At 39.1% G+C, this 18,289-nt stretch overlaps 1 protein-coding gene across 3 annotated transcripts in view; it reads left to right on the top strand.

The window, feature by feature from the left end:
* The first annotated feature begins 5,459 nt into the window (after positions 1-5,459).
* Positions 5,460-18,289, top strand: part of col17a1b (collagen, type XVII, alpha 1b) — a 26,558-nt gene continuing 13,728 nt past the window's right edge. The window contains exons 1-16 of one of the 3 annotated variants that reach the window (XM_028006495.1): positions 5,460-5,836; positions 7,007-7,059; positions 10,104-10,154; positions 10,302-10,409; positions 11,898-12,191; positions 12,302-12,358; positions 12,442-12,477; positions 12,613-12,663; positions 14,209-14,352; positions 15,293-15,754; positions 15,905-15,988; positions 16,083-16,145; positions 16,243-16,401; positions 16,938-17,030; positions 17,126-17,170; positions 17,380-17,523. In XM_028006495.1, coding sequence (XP_027862296.1) covers positions 7,017-7,059; positions 10,104-10,154; positions 10,302-10,409; positions 11,898-12,191; positions 12,302-12,358; positions 12,442-12,477; positions 12,613-12,663; positions 14,209-14,352; positions 15,293-15,754; positions 15,905-15,988; positions 16,083-16,145; positions 16,243-16,401; positions 16,938-17,030; positions 17,126-17,170; positions 17,380-17,523 — 1,834 coding nt within the window. In that variant the 5' untranslated portion in view covers positions 5,460-5,836; positions 7,007-7,016. Of the gene's footprint in view, positions 5,837-7,006; positions 7,060-10,103; positions 10,155-10,301; positions 10,410-11,897; positions 12,192-12,301; positions 12,359-12,441; positions 12,478-12,612; positions 12,664-14,208; positions 14,353-15,289; positions 15,755-15,904; positions 15,989-16,082; positions 16,146-16,242; positions 16,402-16,937; positions 17,031-17,125; positions 17,171-17,379; positions 17,524-18,289 lie in introns of all 3 variants that reach the window. The other 2 variants (XM_028006494.1, XM_028006496.1) reach the window with 2 other exon arrangements.

The following is an 18,289-nucleotide window of genomic DNA, read 5'->3' as shown; positions in this document are numbered from 1 at the left end:
TCTTGTTCTGCTTTACTGACTTTTTCAGTCAGGTGCAGTGCCATAATATTTAGGCCCCTAAGTTTTTTTAAAATTATGATTTATTTATGATTTTAACACAACAATAAGCACCATATATAGACATTCAAGTCATACTTGAAACTAATTCGAAGAATAAACACAAACCAATAAATGACAAAACATGGCAAAACAAAAACCACAGTAAAACAAAGCACACAGAAGAACAGCAATTATTTTCATAAGTAGGTGGTTAAAATGTAGATAGCTAAACATATAAGCAAACAAACAGGTTACAGAAGATAAATAAAATGTAAATTAAACAAAAAGAAAATAAAACAGGTACCACTATAATGTATTGTAATATCACAATTTTTCCATGCCTCCTTTCCACCCATTCATCAATTTTCTAACTCCCTTGTCCCTGGTGGGGTCGGGAGGGGTGCTGGTGCCTATCTCCAGCTAACGTTTGGGGCGAGAGGCGGGGTTCACCCTGGACAGGTCGCCAGTCTGTCGCAGGGCAACACAGAGACAAACATGCACACACTCAGACCTAGGGAGAATTTAGGATTGGAGAATTTAGAGAGACCAATTTGTTTTTGGACTGTGGGAGGAAGCCGGAGTACCCGGAGAGAACCCACACATGCACAACTCCATGCATTCCCGGGCCGGGAATCGAACCCAGGACCTTCTCGCTGCAAGGCAACAGCTCTACCAACTGCACTGTGCAGCCTCATGCCTCCTTTGCTGCTCTTTTTTAATTTAAAAAGTGTACACCCCTTAGGAAAACATTACCCCCTTTTAAGATACCTGGAAAGTTGTCTGTTACTTCAAAGACTAACAAAAGACATAAACACTATATTTTTTAATTATAGTATTTATAAAATAATGATAGTATTATTCATAATAATGCTATTATAAACACTATAATTAAAAAAATAATATTATAATTATAGTATTTTAATTATAGCATACTACGGAGATATCCTTTGAATTTTTATTTTGACTATATTTCTTTGTATAAACTAAACTTATGTTTAGATACAAAATAAAATGGTGCTATCAATGTAATTAGTCTAAAAGTTCAAAAGTTAATAAAACTGACATTTTCTTCTAATGTCAATAAAGATCTAAATTAAGATATGTGGGATTTGAGTAATAAAAAAGTGTATTAGTATGAGTAAAGGCTTATAAACACACACACAAAAAATACAAGTGGTTCCTCCATTACATCTTCATTAAGGGCAGTAAAATTACAGAATGCCCCAGTGGCTTTTGTTTAAATATGAGGTCAGTGTTAAACAGAGCCGTTCTTGAGGGATAAACAGAGGAACTCTGACGGTTACGCTGAGCTCTGAGTAAAAGTGATTTATCTGGGCTTTCGGACGCGTCTGGTCCATGTTCATCTTGTTGCTGGGTCTGAGTCACTTTGTTCTCATTTGCTGATTCACGTCCTTTAACAGACCTATTTATAAACTCCCAAATGTAATTCAGAAGTCTTTCCACACTTGCACATGAAACTCTGTCTGTTGCCACGAGGAGCATAATAATGTTAAATAAGAGGCTGCCCGGACTTGATTCTCAGTCCTTGGAAAAGTGATATTACACACCCTGAAGAAATGGGATTTTTTTTCTTACATTTTATATGGATGAATCTTGCAGGGCTGAGGGTTGGAAATAATTACTATGCGTTAGTCAAGGCTCTAGAGTGTGCTCTCTTTCTTTTGTCATTCACAGTAGAGATAAAAAAAACTTTGGTTGCTCTCCAGTGAGATACATGAATCAACTGGTATGAGTTTATAGATTCTAGAGGCTATGTGAAACACCCAGTGAGCCAAATCTTTCAACAAACACACAAATGGCTACTTATTAAGAACATATGTTTGCACAAGCTATTAACTCTTGTTAATGTTTATGTAGCTTAGTGTTAGGAAACTACCTTTACGTTAAACATAATGTTGGAGAATAAAAGATCCAGTTTTTGTGGCTCATTTTTTTTTTTTTTTTAGATCCCACTCAGTTTTTGTTTTGCTGAAAATCTGTTTTGTGTTTTGGGTTACTTTGATTTCCAGTCAATGTGCTACATTGTCTTCTTAAGATCTCCCTGTAATTTGACGTGACTCATCCGTTAACACTTTCTCATACAGATACAGCAAAGTTACCTGACAGCACCAGGTGTTTTCACCTTGAGAAACACACAGATGCAGAGAACCGGAAACATTTTAGGCTATATGAAGTTTGCTGTAATGGATATTTTTTTCTCACAGCAGACATGTTGACATGCCACTGATAAAAAAAACGACAGGCGTCATTAATGAAATAAATGAAGTTCCTGTCAGCAGGGAGCTCCTCCACAAATAGCTGTTTACTTCATGTTTCCTTGTCTTGTCTGAGAGGTCTGCTGTTGAAATGTGCTTTAAATTTGGTCCAACGGTTGTTTTGAAACAGTTGTCTTACATTAATCTTCATAACTGTTGTGGTATCTGAATACATACAGACCCTCCTTTTTGATCAAAATAAATAAAGGTTAATCTGGTTTAATGAGTATAGAATGTGTTCAAACTTGTACTTCTTTTACATATTTTTAAATCTACTAAGAAAGCATGGGTGCTCTTTTTTTTGTTGCTTAATCTCTTTAGATCATTGTATAATAAGAAGCCATCAAAAGTAAATTATTATTGTTGTTTGACATTTAATAAATCTATTGGTTGTTTTCACTTCAAACCAAAGTACAATATGTTAACTGTCATGAAAGGGCTTGAAAAACAAACTGGAGGTTTCAAACTGTTTGCATCAATTAAGAGCCTTTTATTAGGCAGAAAACAATTAATATTCTGCGTACAACAACAGTCCATCCGCAGTCAAAAGTCTTTTTCCATATATGGTTTCAAGAGACATGCTCATTTGTTCTCAAAAAGTACTTTTAAAAAACACTAATCTCCTTAAAAACTGTGCCGTAATGCTAAATATAATTTACTGACTTTTCAGCCTTTTAATATCCATAGGTTGCATCACTCTAGGATATAATGATCAGCCCTTTAAATGTGTTAAGTTATATTAGATGCAAACATCAAAGACAGTCCTCTGAACTGAGCAACAGCATATTTAAGTTTTTCTTGTCAGATAAAGCGACGGTTTTGTATCAAGACAGATAAGCTCCTCTCTCCAGAATGTGCCTGCATGTTCTCTGAGCCAAGTGTCAGGTGCTGCACTGGAATGTTTTTTGTTTTTTTTTATTATCACAGTTGAGTGGTTTAAAAGTTCAGCTCAGAGCAGACCCAATCATTATCTCTTTAGATATCCAAAACCCTCCAAGATTAATGTGACCATAAAATTATCTTCTTTTTTTTTTGTTTGTTTTGTTTCTTTGTCAACTACATAAGACAGGCTTTAAATAATTTGAGCAACAGTTTCTTTCTAACATTGTAAATGAATGATAGTATAAACATTCCTATCAAAATCAGTATGGATACCAAGTCCACGTAATACAGAGGCTTTTTTTTCTCTACCACTTGTGTAGCAGTGAATAATGTCACATTATAGTGTATTTTCCATGCTTAGGTCTTTTGTTGAACCTCTGGAAAATGCTGCCGTCCCGCTCTGCAAAAGTACCAAAGCAGTATCCTGCAGGTCTTTCACACAAAAAGGAGTGTATCTGAAAAGAGGCATCGCTGTTTAGTCAGCCCTGCTTTTTTCCTTTTTTCCCACCATCCTGGAATTTGTTGCTTTCTGCTAAAGACATTGAATTGTCCAAGCTCACACATGGATGTGAGCGGGGCAGCTCCTCTCCGTGGGGCCATTTGTTTTCACTCATTGGAGCAGATTAGAGTCTTACTGGCTGTGAGTCATGCCTGGTGGGTGGATTTCTTCGCTTGGGTGTGGTGGTTGAAGGGAACCTGTGGAAGTCTGTGGCTGCCACTGGAGGAATAAAGCATCTAATTTGGTGCCAAACGGCATGAATGTAAATTAGCAGATTGGGAATGCACATTCTGATTACAGAGTTAAAAACAGGCCTTGTGTCCTCTCATTTGGGAATGTGCATCGTGAGTATCATAATTGTCACATGAAAAGTATCAAACCTCTCTCACACAAGTGCAAACAGGAAGACAGTCCCTGCAAAAGCTGCAAAAATGAAGAACTTTCACTTGAAGTGACAATAGCTTGTAAAAGAATTAACGCCCTCTGAATTTTACTACGTTACAACCACAGACTTCCATGTGGTTTACTGGAACTTTATGTGACAGAGCGACACAAAGTAGAAAATAATTGTGAAGTGAAAGGAAACTGAATTTTCAGCAAAAAAAGAAGAAGAAATCTGAAAAGTGTGGCAGGCATTTGTACTCTGCCTTTTTTACTCAGACACCATAAAGAAAAAACAAGTGCAAACACTTTTCTCCAGAAGTCAATTGATGAACCAATTTAATTTGAAAAACCCTCTGAAAAGTGACGATTGTTTAAAAAGATTATTGCCCGAGTATTGTTTTTTAACCTCAGCCGTTATGGAAAGAGAAATTATGGGGGGGGACAAACATGTGAAATGCCAAGTCTCAGCTACTGAGTCAAGTTTCTCAGAAATAAATCTTGTATCTAAAAAAGGGGGAGTATGAGGAATTATTCAGTTCCCTTTTTAACTAAAAAAAAAAGTGGTGAAAGCAGAAGGACACAATATTCTTAAAAAAAAAACAAAAAAAAAACACGCACACACAAAAAATCACTATGGAGAACAACATTTTTTGCATTTCTTTGACATTTGTCTAGAGATTTAATAGTAAATTTACCACAAAAAGTAAAACAATACGGTTTTTCTTGTATTGTATTTGTACTTGTATTTGGAGAACTTGTTTATTTCCTTTTAAAAAATTTTCAGGAGAATGCATTTGTGGGTTGAGCTGCGAGGGTTGCACCCATGGAAACCTTGCCAAGTCCCCTCTGCCAGAACCAAACAACTTTTTCTGCTCTTGACCGTGGAAAGCATTGGTATAAGTGCTGAACTAAGAGATCCTCTCAAAACATACAACTGGTCTGTGAAGGTGTCAGAGGTTTTACTAGAAAACAAAGTCCAGTGAAAACACAATGAAGGTTGATACGTACCAAGCCACTCACATCTGAGTGCTGATTTTTACCCTCCAACTGACTTCGCATGTTGGAAAAACACTCAGCTATACCTACTGTCTGAAGCCATATGGAGCAAAAGTTGAGTTTCTTATTTCAATACGGGGGCCAGATGTGTTGCAGCTGCAGCGGGATGGATTTACTGCCCACTGCAGAACAGCACAACCTGGGACAGCCCCCTCCTTTTCTGGTCAGAAAAACACAGAAAAAGAGAGAGAGAGAGAGAAAAAAATCACAACTTCCAAATCTAACTTTTTTCCCCTCTCTCTCTTTTTTTACCACCTCCACCCAAATGTTTGCCCGTTTCTAAACTGGTGACCACAGCAGTGAAGCAGTAGCGAGAAGAGGAGGAGTTTATCTCCTTTCTTTCCCCCCCTAGTCGACAATCTGTATCTGTAGGAGCTGAGAATATAACAACTTAATTGCTTCTCTGTCCCCCCCCTCAGGCTCTATTTTTTCTTTTTTTATATATTCAGTTTCCTGTGCCGTCTGCCACACCTGCCTGCCAAGCTGCAGCTCCGATGGGCGCGGCTGGGACCGGAGCCCAAATCTGTGTTTTGACTCGCCTGGGAAAGTTGAGCGAAAAGGCACAAAAGAAGCGAAGGGAGTTTGGGGGAACATCCCCGCACGCTCTGCGCGTCAGCTCCACACTGACGCATTGTTCTTCCACAGGATAAGTCGCTGCGTCCTGAGAGGAACCCGACTGCTACAAGGAGATTGCTTGAAGGTATGGAGAATAACACTGAAGTTGGAAGTTTTTCTCTCTTTTTTAAAAAAAAAAAAAAACTTTTTTTCCCTTCATTGTTTAAAGCCTATTTATGTTGGATGTGCGGGTATATATCTATATATTTTCTTCTTGCACCTGGCCTCGCTTGCATCTCTAATGACTGCGCTCTGGGAGTTTTGGTGACGGGCTGTCGTTAGTTTTACAGACTGGAATAACTTTATCTTCCCTTTGGCTTCCTCCTGAGAAGTACTTCTCGGCTTGTTTGTTAAATCCACCAGGGAGGTTTTTTGGGGATCGTTTTTCAGTTACAGAACACCCCCTTTTGCTGTGCTATTCACATCCTTCTAAATATATTCCAGAGGACCTGTCCAAGCTGTGGCTTTAGACATCAACCCTTAATAATTGCTGCCCAGATCAGTTACATGCTATAAAAAGGGGGGATGAGTTTATAGAAACCTTAATAGGATGCTAATAGCATTTAATTTATGATGTGTGTGTGTTAGTTTTTATCTTTGCTTTCAGAACAGATGAGAAAATGTATGTTTCTAGATGTTTATAACAGTGACTACGACCTTGGTATGATTTCAGCATCACATGCCCCAAACAGGAATATACCAGCAGCAGTGAAACGTTCTTATCTGCCAGGGTGTGGCCAGAGGATGGTCTTTTGAGAACTGTGCTCTGATCCGCCTCAGCTCCTTTTGTTTCTTTGTCGTTTTAGTTTCCAAAGACACAAAAGTACTCCGTATATGATCCATCGTGGGTCTAATGTGGTTTTCAGCCTTCACATGAGAGGTGTGCATGGCAGGAAAAGTTTTCTTCACGGAGGGGAGTGTCTCTGGGCCTGCCTCAGTTAATACCGCTAGAGGCCAATGTCCAAATAAAAGGAGCCGCAGAGGCATTCACTGCGGTCTTTAAAATATGGTCATGCGACTGATGTGGGGGGACATTTTCCAGTTTTGGGCTGGATGAAATTTCAATTGATTGCTGTAAACAAGCAGCTTTGAGTTCTTACACCCCCTTTCATTCGAGCACAACACGTCTTCTTCATCAAGCAGTTGCTGAAATCTTATTTTCCACATTTAAAGACTAACAGAATATGCATGACGGTGGCCAATGGTGTTTTTTTCTCTCTCTCTTCTTCTGCTTCTTCTGTCACCATCTCACTAGATAAGATGGGATGGACGAGTTAACAAGGCAGATGGAGATCTCGGGAGAAAAGGGTGAGAATGCTTGATTTAATCACAAAGTGTTTAAGATGACAGACAAAAAAAAAAACAAGAGCATAACTATTTATTTTTTAAGGTGAAGTGAAAATTTGTTTGACAAACTTTAGTGGAAACTTTATAAAATAAGCATTCGAAACTTGTATGAAACTTTTTCACCTTGGAGACGGTTGTGCTTCCCTCTTTTTGAAGCCGTGCTAACGCCATGCATGCCTTTACTGGTTTCCACATCTCATCATTGGGGTCATCATTTTCTGGATCTTTTTTTTTTTTTTTCCTACAACCTGCAGCTAAATGTTAAAGCCTGAAGCATTTCAGGTCCAGCAAACAAGAGTAAGTGTCAGACGGTAGCTGTGTCGGAGTGTGTAATCAGCTTCTCCGTCTGCTTATTTTACTGTATGCGTCTCCTTTGAGAGAAAACTGCTGAACCCAAGAGTCAAAATGGTAGTCAGTGTTCTTCTAGCTTCGGACTGACATTTTGAAGCCTGATGTAAGAAAAGAAAATGCGGACAATTCTAGATTTTTGAATGTGTTTGTTGGATGATTTGAAACAAATCAATGTTTTCTTGAAACATTGACCTTTTTCTGATCAACTTCCCCCTTTTTGTATTGTATTTGATACGTTAGGCTTTCACAGTAGATGTCTGCATTGTGCAAACACATGGCATAACTGAACAGGATTTTGAATCTATATAAAGAATGTGCAAAATATATTTAGCGGCACATTTCCTAGAAAAATCAGGTTTTGAGGAAAACAGAAATGAAGGTCTCATGAGAAATTGCATCAAAAATGACGCATTTCTAGAGTTACAGGGTTAAAGAGTGCATATTCTTCTAAGATAAAATAAGTCCCAATTTCATTTTTGAAATTAAAATCAGACAAACCTTTGACAATGTTGACTTACCTGGAAGGGTAAACTTGATTAAGAACTGAGTTGACTATTTAGAAGAAACATCCTGTAAGAATAGGAAATATTAGGAATATCTAGAATAAATTTCAACAGGTGGATAGCATCTGAGCATATCAGAAATACAACATAAAAATAAAACGCAGCCAGAGAAGGGCATTCCAACCAGCTTAAGTCATAAAAACAAACACCTGAGATGCGAGTGTGCTTTAAAACCTCAAGAATCGACTCAGACTTGTTGTCTGGGACTAAAGTTTATTAACAATCTTTACTGAATTGATCATTTAGAACAAGTCTTAACGTCCACACAAAACTCTAACTCGAACGAACTGCGCTTTAACAAAAGAGAAGGGCCGACAAAAATGTGGTCTGGCTGATTGTCATAGAAATCTGTTTTTGGACTGTTGTTGTGCAGAAACTGCAGTGAGATTTTGTTTCCACAGTCAAACGTTAAGAGCAGCAGAGTAATGATTAGGTTCAGCCTCGACTCTGAAACAGACGGAGATCCCTAAAAGGAAGGAGAGCAGCAGGAGGACAGACGTGGAGGAGGACAAAGAGGCGGCGTGAAACCCAAGTGGAATGAACATTATCTTTAAGGGAAGCCAGTAAAGTGCAGAGACGAATTTGGTTCATAATGATTTTTTTTTCGCCTACAATTTGCAATCTATACTAGACAAATAATAATTTCACAAAAGCTTTAATTTCCTGCCTTGAGGTTGTGCTAAAACCAGATCCTAATTGCAGCTCGCTGCAAGCATGCGCACGGATTAGGAAGTCGTTGTTTGTGCATAGTGCGTCTTAGATCTGCAGGATGAGTTCTGTTTAATGTAGTAGCCTCTGCATAACAGGTCCCAGCTGTCACAGCAAGTTACTGTGGAAAGGAACAACCAAACAATGTCGCATACACTTTGACCTTAACAGACTTAACGAACTTTCAGATCTTCACAGAATAACAGCCAGCTAAAAAGACAGATTCTGACATGCAGAGACAGTCCACAGACGGATTATTAGAAAAAAAAAAGCTCTCTTTGACTCTTCTTATATTTAGCATCTCAGTTGTTCCAATGAAAATATAGGTTTAATTAATCACAGCCAAAGACCTCAGGATCCGTCACATTTGGAACAGAAAATAGTCTTATATTCACCAGCAAAGGCGGCACAGAATTTTATTGGGCCCACAGCACAACTAAAGTCTATTTTTTCAATCTTCCAAACTTTATTGCTTGCATCTAACATTTCTAGTTACAAGATTTACAAGTTAGAGAAATAAATTGACTCTATAACAAAATGTTTTTCTTGACCATCCAAGAATGATTTTCTCTACATACTAGATAACTGTAGAGGCGAAGTTACAGTTTCGTCTGGCAGTCAGGTCTGACTTACAACAGAGTTCTGTATAAGCTTCAACACGACTAATTTAAATTTCTTTCTCTAAAATTCCAAATAGGGATTTGTGGTTTTCCTTTTACATACCAGATATCTTTAAATCTTAAATACATTTTCCCATTTGCCCTCAAAACGGATCGAAAAGGCTCAGTCTTGATAAATTCCTTAGAAATGAGACGTTTTATGGTTTGTTGTTGCTCACAGGCCGGCCCCCTGCTGGCCTGTCAGACCAAAGCACTTTATGTAACGTTGTGCCCTGGGCTCGAACTGTCCACCAGAAAACATTCACTTGTCAAATAGTTTTATAGTTTGGTGCAATTTATTTATGACTGAGCAGTCATGAATTTGAACTGTAGTTGTATAATTGTCATTCATTAGGGTCAAAGTTTGCATCGGAAGATATTCCAACTTCAAGAATAAGAGACATGAGTGAATTGACGAGGCCAAAAACTGTGTAATAAACAAGGAAACTCAAAGTATCTGCGTTGTACAAGAATAAACTCAAACCAGTCAGCACAGTCATTGCTCTCTTTCATCTGTTAAACATTGTTAGTTGAATTTATTGTTTCACGGCGCCTCGTTTGATAGCGTTATTGAGAAAATATGCTGCTGCTGCCTGAACGGAATCCCGGCACCAGTTTAGAAAACAGTCACAGCACTAACACAGTAGTTGTTAAAATGAGATGAAGAACACAGAAGTAGACCAAACACACAGCACACAGTGATAACTGTTTGTCTTTTCATCAGTTCTGACAGAGACCGTAACCTCCACCACTCGACTGACTTCTCTCCCACCAAGTGAGTCTGCTTTCGCCTTTTTTATTTCTTACGTTGTTGTCAGTATACGGCAAAAGTGTAATAAAATCACGAGGCAGCTATTTCTAAAGGAAGCAGCCAATGAGTAACAGCTTCTTGTTGTTTTGCTGTTTGTCTCCTTGTTGCCAGAGGGAACCAGCGGATCAAATCACAGGAATATGTCCAGCAGTGCCGGAGGGCTGGGTTTTGAGAAGAATGTCTTAACGCAGAACAGCAGTGGGACCTACTTCTCTTCATGTGAGAGCAACTTTCCACTCGTCGGCTAAGTTGTGGGAAGCTGTGGGTTTGTCTCCAAGCGAAGTTTGGCGATGTTGTATTTCTAAGCCCCGGTAGGGCAGAAGATTTCTGGGCTTGGGCAAGAGAGGAACTTTAAAGAGCTTCCAGGCAAAGTGGAGGAGGCAATTTAAAGTCGATGCAGTGGCCGCTCAAACAAACGGAAAGCAGAGTTATACTGCAGTTGAGCTAATTCAGGTGTTAATGAGCCACATATGAACTATTACCAAAAGGGAAGAATTTTTCAAGCTTAGGATAATGCACGTTATCATGCAGACAAAATTAAATCAATTAAATTGCTAAGTCCTGTACACAGTTATCTTTAATTTAATTGAGAGTTTTACTAAGAGTGATGTATAAAATATGGACGTCTGATGGCTTTAAAAATTATTTCAAAGTTTTACTAATACTAGAAAAGTTTGGTGTACAAAAATGCTATTTTTTTTGTCTGGAATGTAGCAGAACAAAATAACAAGGTTAAAAACAAGCCTTCTTCTTTAGAGCGTAGGCGTGTCGCATTAAATTATATTTAGGTTGATTTGAGATTGAGACGAGTAAATGGGAGGAGGGATTTAATGTGTCAAGCCTTTGATTCGTCAGCTCCCACGACAGCACAAATAGCTGGGTGCCTAGTGCGACTGAAATTGGGCGCAGTGCTTTTGCTGAATGTTGCGACAGGGATCAAGATTGTGGAATTCAAAAGTTTTTACCTTGATAACTTTGTCTTATTTTTTTTATGGATTCACAAATCAACTGGGCATCTAGGGATGGAATTTTAATGCTCTATCAGGATCCCTACCTGGTCAAATAACTATTAGTCAATTTATTCAGATAAAAGTTCAAGTTTTCAATTTCAAGCATCCGGGATGCCGAGGTGAGTGAATTTGTATTAGCGCAGACAGCTTAGTGTGGCATGAGATCAAGTCCTAGTTTGTTGTGAGTGATATTTGAAAGACAGTTGTTCCAGTTCTGTTGCAGTCGCGTGTGCGTAATTATTATTCGGCACAAATCATTCAATATGTCCAAAATATGTGTGGTAGTCTAACCTATCTGGTGAGCAAATTGTACATGCTGAAGAGTTAAATGATCAGCAAGGCAATCCTCAAGCACTTTTTCTCCTGTGACGTTGTGTCTTCATACTGAAACACAAAAAAGATGCACTGATAACTGATGTTGAACACAAGAAAAATCAAGGAAGAAAAAACATAAATCTTGCCCAGGCATCCAGAAAACGTCCTTTGAATGTAGCACTTTGAGATCATTATGACATCCATATTTTGGTGAAGTGTTTTTATGACTAGCATTTGGAGGAAAGCAATTTTCAGATTTTCTGTGCACTACTTAGAGTATCTTAAATGTGAGCTCCAATAATCTGCACCTTACTGGAGCTTGGTCACCTAGGTTGTTCAAATTCAAGTTCATTTAAAAAGTATGTATTTATTGTCTCTCCAGCCTCTATAGGCGTGACGAGTAACTACAGCTCCTCCTCAGGAATCTACCTGGGAGGAGATTCCTCTGGAGGAGGTGAAGGTGGCGGAAGCTACATCGATGGAGAGGGCTACGGGAGTGGAGGAGGAGGAAGAGGAGGAAGCAGTGGAAGCACTTATCTCGTGAGCTCCGTGTCAAAGGTTCGGTCCAGCTCGTCGGGTGGTGCCAGGAGAGCTCAGACTGGGGGGTCATCAGTGGGGCTGTCGCCAGGTTTCAGAGAGAGGAAGGCCATAGCCAGCCGCTCGGGAGGCTACGACGGTAGGATCCTGAGTTGCCACCAGAGGAGGCCACAAATGGAAACCAAAACTTGAAGGAAACAGGCATGACTCACGGAGATCGCTAACTCTTCATATGTGTTTTACTGCTAGGGAGTTCCAGTGGTAATTCCTCCCCAGAATTTCCACGCAAAGACTATGGGAACTACTGTAAGACTGAAACAAGTATAGTATCAAATAGTTTGTGATTTCACAGATGTGTTTTTGATGTTTCCTTCCACTTTCCTTCTTAGGCTCCGGTGCCACAAGAGGGAGGAGTGAAAGCAGAGGTATTCAGGTTTATTGCCCATTGTTATTTACGCTCCATCTCGCTAAATTGTCTTGGCCTGCTTTTTTTTCTTTTTATTAAATCAAGATTCCTTAGACTAATGTGTGCTTTGATTTCTTTCTCTTTTTTTTCCCAGAGAGCGAGATCAGAGCCAGATTGCAAAGTGCCTCCCCATCTGCCGGAAGATGTAAGACCACTGGAGACACTGATCCTTTGGCAGTTGTTACGCAACTCCTCATAAAGCACCAAAAAAAAGTTTTCTGAGAGTCCTTTCAAAGAAGTGCATTGGCGTTAAATTATTTCTCATGCGGGATTTTTGTTTTTGAGTTATGTCGCTGTCAGAGGTTTTGGCTCGAAAACTGCATATCACAAAGTCAAATTCCAACTCTCACATGCCTCGACATTTTTTCTCTATTAGTTGCACATGTATAGTTAGTTATATGAACAGAAACAGTAAGGTTGGGGTTGAAACAGGGACAGCTTTGACTTGCTCTGCAGTAAGACAATGTGGGGAAAAAGTAAAAGGGCCAGATCATGGTGGCAGGAATGGTACAAATGAGTCACTCCTGTTCTGGAAGCAAAATACCGAGGAGGAAAAGTGCTGCTTGTTGCGCCCCCTGCTGATTAAAGTCAGTAACTACTGTTATTCAATCAGTCATATAACAATTTTTCAGTACCACCTTTGGACCCTTAAAATGGGTCTCTGACTTCTCCATTGTGGTAGAAGAAGTGCTATTCCTTAAATTACACAGCATAGCAAAAACGACTATAAAAATTAAATGTAGAATATAAAAAAAAAAGCTTTCTCTCAAGAACTTCAACGTTTTACATTTTTTTCCGCTGTGGGGTTCCTCAACATATCAACTAAAAACAGTTTTACTGAATACACAAAAGCACTGAAATGCTTTAGATCACAACCCTTACTATAGCTTATTATAAATGCAGCATTTTGCCTCCTTAAAATATATACCTATAAAAAAAATAAAACATTTTGGAAAACAACTCAGCTAACTTCCGTTTGATAACCCAAGGAGACGTAGACTCAAAAGAAGGGATATAGCTGACTAGATTATTGAAAATTTATAATATTATTATACTTAATAATGATTACTACCACTTATTTGTTAATTTTGTTGTGTAGTTACATTTTTGCGTAAATTTTAACCTGTTTTTTCACAGAGAAACAGCTAACTGTTTAACAAAACCTAGCTTGGTTGAACTAGCTTCTTCCTATCTCCATAATGTTATCCATGATGAACTGATTTCTTTAGGCCAGCTGGGTAATGAATAAAATCCACAAAAAACTGATGTTTAGAGAGAGAAAAGAAAATCACATGAAATCTAAATTTCTGCCAAAACTAACCGGCTTAGCATCACTGCTAAAACGTTTGAGTCATTTTGAGTTTTTGTTGTTGCATCACAAGAAACGTGTGTCTCAAAAATGCCACTATTATTTAATTGCATTAAGATTTCTGTGGAGAAATAAATAATAAAAATAATTTTCAGTCAATAAAATTCGACAAAAACAGAAAGAGCCAAACTAACAAAGCAAATTTTGCTTTTCAAGCCTTTGAACTTGAAACCTTTCTGCAGGCAGGTTAGTGCCTCAAGGGTTTATTTATTCATAGATTTTCTTTTGACTTATTTTGGATCATTAAAGTTAAGTTGCCACTGACACAGATTTGCTCTTTGAGTTTTTTTGAACGGTGTTTGTATGGCCCTGGTGTGTTAGGGGCAGAGCTGGAAGACGTGAAGAAGCTGCTGAAGGGACGCTCCAGCAGCGTCAGTCCAACCCGCTCCTCCGCCTCAGTCACCCTGCCAGTACCTAAAAAAGCCAGTGTGGAGACCAAGACCGTCTCAGTGGGCACTCAGTCAGGTATATTCTGTTACTGGAGCTACAAATATGCATGTGCAGCACATTCTTAGACACTTTGTCTCTGACCCAGATGATTTAATCAGGATTGCTATTTGTCCCACTGCTACTGCCAAGCATCTTGTTCCTTTTTAGTCTAAAAGTGCTTGTCATTATGGGATCTAAAAACATGACTTTAAAACTTGATGGAAGGAGTAAAAACCTAGCAGCGTGACAGACATAATATATCTTAATAGAAAAATATTTTTGTCCATTTTGAAGCCATTGAAAAGTAACATTCGAATGAATTATAAACATTTTCAAGTATGCTTTATAAAAATGTTTATTCAAATTTATGGCAAAAATAAATAAATAAATAATATTACAGTAAACTCAAAAAGGTGTTTTGTACAGGCAAGATCACTGTTTGATGGACAGTATCCCTGTGCATCACACAAAAGAGAGGAAAACATTATAATTAATGTTTAACATGAAATGCGTAGCTAGAAAATTACTGAACACATGACTGCAACCACGTTTATTTAAAATTGTGCTATATGTAATTCATGGTTGCAAACTGAGTTACTTTTAAATAAAAGGGATTTACAGTGTTTGTTGAGGTGTGACTTGCAGATTCAGCAATCAATCAGTTTTTAATACATCAAAACAATATATCACAATTAGATTATCTATTTTTCTCTGTCAGAGCTTATTAAAAAAAATAACGATTTCGATTACTCTCATTCTGATTCATAATCCTAATTCAGCCTAGTAAATCTTTGCAACATTGTAAGGTTAGAAAACAGTATTTGAGCTTGTTAGTGTCATGAAATGATCAGTTAGTAGTGTTTAGTCTTATGCAAAATATACTTTGCTCTAATATAAATATGATCAAGGTAGACTTAACAAATAGTGTAAGGCTCCTTTCTCAAATTTTTATTTCTTTGATGATTTTCTCCAGCAGCTTCAACTCTATTTGAACCTGTTGTTCAGACCAATGGGTTCCACACTATCGACGTGTCGGGCCTCTATGACAGCAGACTGACATCCAGGCAGCGCGACTCTGGTGTCCAAGCAGGCCAACACACTGTCACAGTAAAGTCATGCCACTGTGACGCTGGAGTCAAATCCAGCCAGTATGACGTTAGCCTGGGCTCAGGTCAGTACGATACGGGTCTGAAATCTGGACGATATGACATGAGTCTGAAATCAGGCCAGTATGACACCACTGGGAGATCAGGCCAATACGACACCCTGGATTCGGCCTTTCCCACTTTCTCCTGGTCCACCTCCACGCTGCCCTCCTCCACGACCGTCGTCGCTGGCAACCCCACCAGCTACACCTACCAGCTTGGTCAGGTCAGCGCCAACAACATGTCAGGAGGCTCCCCGCCGCTCAGTCCCATCCCACAGCAATCTCTATCAGGTCAGAGTCATCAATTGGAGGCACACCTACAGGAATATGCAGATGGATTTTGTGCACTAAATGTTTTAATTGACTAGAAGCTTAACAAAAGACTAACTGCTAAAGTCTTTGATTAAGTTTGTCATTCTGTGCCTGCATCTCTGTTTCCAGTTTATGGTTTTCAGAATAACCTGGCTCCCGCCTCTGTCGGTGTGCTCACCACCAGCGGCGGCAACGTAACCGCTAACCTGGGAGGTAATGGCTGCTTGTCTGTGGAGTATCAGATATCTACCAGGCAACAATAAACCAAAACAGATGGTTTATTTAGAGAGTATGTTTGATTTGACAGGGTATGGCGTCCAGAAGAACGCTGCAAACGGCAGTGCTGTCATAAGCTCAGGGATCTCTACAGGTAAGCATAGAAACGTTTGCCTTTTTTGCTGCACGAATTATTGTGCAGCTTAATTATCTTACTGAAATGGCCTCTGAATGGGTTTCATCTTCTTTAGCCACTAGGTCCCAAATCGATGATGTCTATAAGAGAGACTACAGATATATGGCCTCTGACAAGGAGAACGTTCCTGCCAGGAGGGAGGGAGAAATGCTCATTCTGGCAAAAGACAGTGGCAAGCAGTTTACCACCACCAGCAGCACTCATATGGGAGGAGGTGAGCGGTGAACTCATGCCCCCTTGTGGAGAAAAAGAGGCATATCTCATGTCTTAGGAGGAGACACAGCACTTAATTTAAACCCGGGATCCCACATGCTTAAGCTTCAGTATAAATATCAGTTTATTTATCAGTTTATTTTCTTGAATCACGATGGACAAAAAGTAAAACCCAAACACAGAGCCTACTTAACAGGCTGTGTTGTAACCCTATATTTTCGTACAGCTCTTATGTTGAAAGGGGGGCCAATTTCCGACTGTCCCAATACGTAAGTAGACAATTGAAAAGAGGCCATTTTTTTCCTATTGTGTAGCCATATGAGTTAGTGGTACCCTGGAAGATGAGCCATTTTGCCCAAATAAAAAAACGCTACTGTTGGTGATGTAACATGTTACAACTGCAAAACCACACACGCTCTGTATAGCAGTATTTTTTTTACCATGTTCCACCACAAGGGGGAACCCATGTTTATTGATATAATTGGATTGTGCAAAAAGCGGATTTTGAATGATTGTTTGCCATTTTGCTCGCCACAGGTTCACTTTCAGGAGACTCAATAAAGAAGGAGAAGCTTATTTCCAGCTACGTTGACACGGGCACTCTGAAAGCAGAGACAGGCAATTCATACTGTAAGCATAACTTATACTTATCTTTTCAGAAATATTAGTTTTCAGTGTAAATAGTGGAAATTGATCTGTTTGTTCTTTTGTTTTTTTTTCATCAGACGGAACATCCGGAGTCCTGATGAAAGATAAGGCAACCTATGCAGGTACATCATCAACGTTTTTAGGTGTTAATCCTTAAATAAAGCCCATTTGGAGCTTTACTTGCAGTATTATCACAAACTGAACTGAAGCCATCTTTAGCATCTTTCTTCTGTTTTTGATGTTTTATAAATTAGAAAAACGTCATATTGATAGATTAAAACGGCTGATGAAAGCCGGGATTTAACTCCTCGGGTTAATCTGCTGTTTTCAGAGATTCACAGAGACAGCGGCGTCTTTGGGGGAGGAGGACTGTGCTGCTGCTCCGACTCCTGCTGCTCCTGGTGGAAGTGGCTGCTGGGCTTGCTGCTCCTCTGCCTGCTCCTGCTCGGGCTCCTGTTTGGCCTCATTGCACTGGGTAAGAGGCTTGTAAAAGCATTAACTTGATTAAAGTAATACTAAGAAAATAAATGTGTCCGTAAAGAAACCACCTCAGCCCTGAGAGTTTAGAGCTTTGGCACCACAAGGTGTCAGATTGATAGGTTTTAGACCAGGAGAATGTGCTGCTTTAGCTTTTACAAGCTGGAGGATGTTATTTCACAGCACTGAGACAGTACATGTGGTCCCTTTTTTTTGGAAATTTGATCTCTGAATGCCTCCTTCACTCTCATACAGCCTGGCATTCATTGGTGCAGCTTTGGAAATTGTTGCATGATGACATCACATCACACGACTCATCTAAGATCTCTGTTTGTTAATGAATATATTCCAAATCTAAGAAATTTAAACTCTTCATGAATAAAAACTAAGTCAAACTGTCGGAGTCTCACTGCCAGAGAGACGCTTCTGATGGAAGCGTCACTTTAAAATTCTTTCCATTCACTGTAACTCCAACAGCAAAGTTTCCATCTTGATATTTCTCCCCTGAGTACCAATGTGATTATCACCCAGAAAGATTCCTGCCTGAATTGAAGCTACACCACCTCATGCCAGAAAACACTTTTTCAATGAAATAGCGAGGATCACATCTGTATTTGATTGTCTGATTGTAAACTCCAGCACTGATTTGTAATAAAGAACCAATTCTATTGTCGGTAAATATACTTGATTATGGTGACTAAAAACATCACCGAGGTATCTGTTAGCATCTTGTTTACTGGCATATTATGTGATAGACACAAAGA

This window comes from Xiphophorus couchianus, chromosome 22, assembly GCF_001444195.1.
Source record: "Xiphophorus couchianus chromosome 22, X_couchianus-1.0, whole genome shotgun sequence".
NCBI classification, from domain to species: domain Eukaryota; kingdom Metazoa; phylum Chordata; class Actinopteri; order Cyprinodontiformes; family Poeciliidae; genus Xiphophorus; species Xiphophorus couchianus.
The sequence above is the reverse complement of the archived record's forward strand: the minus strand, read 5'-3'. Positions and strand labels throughout refer to the sequence as shown.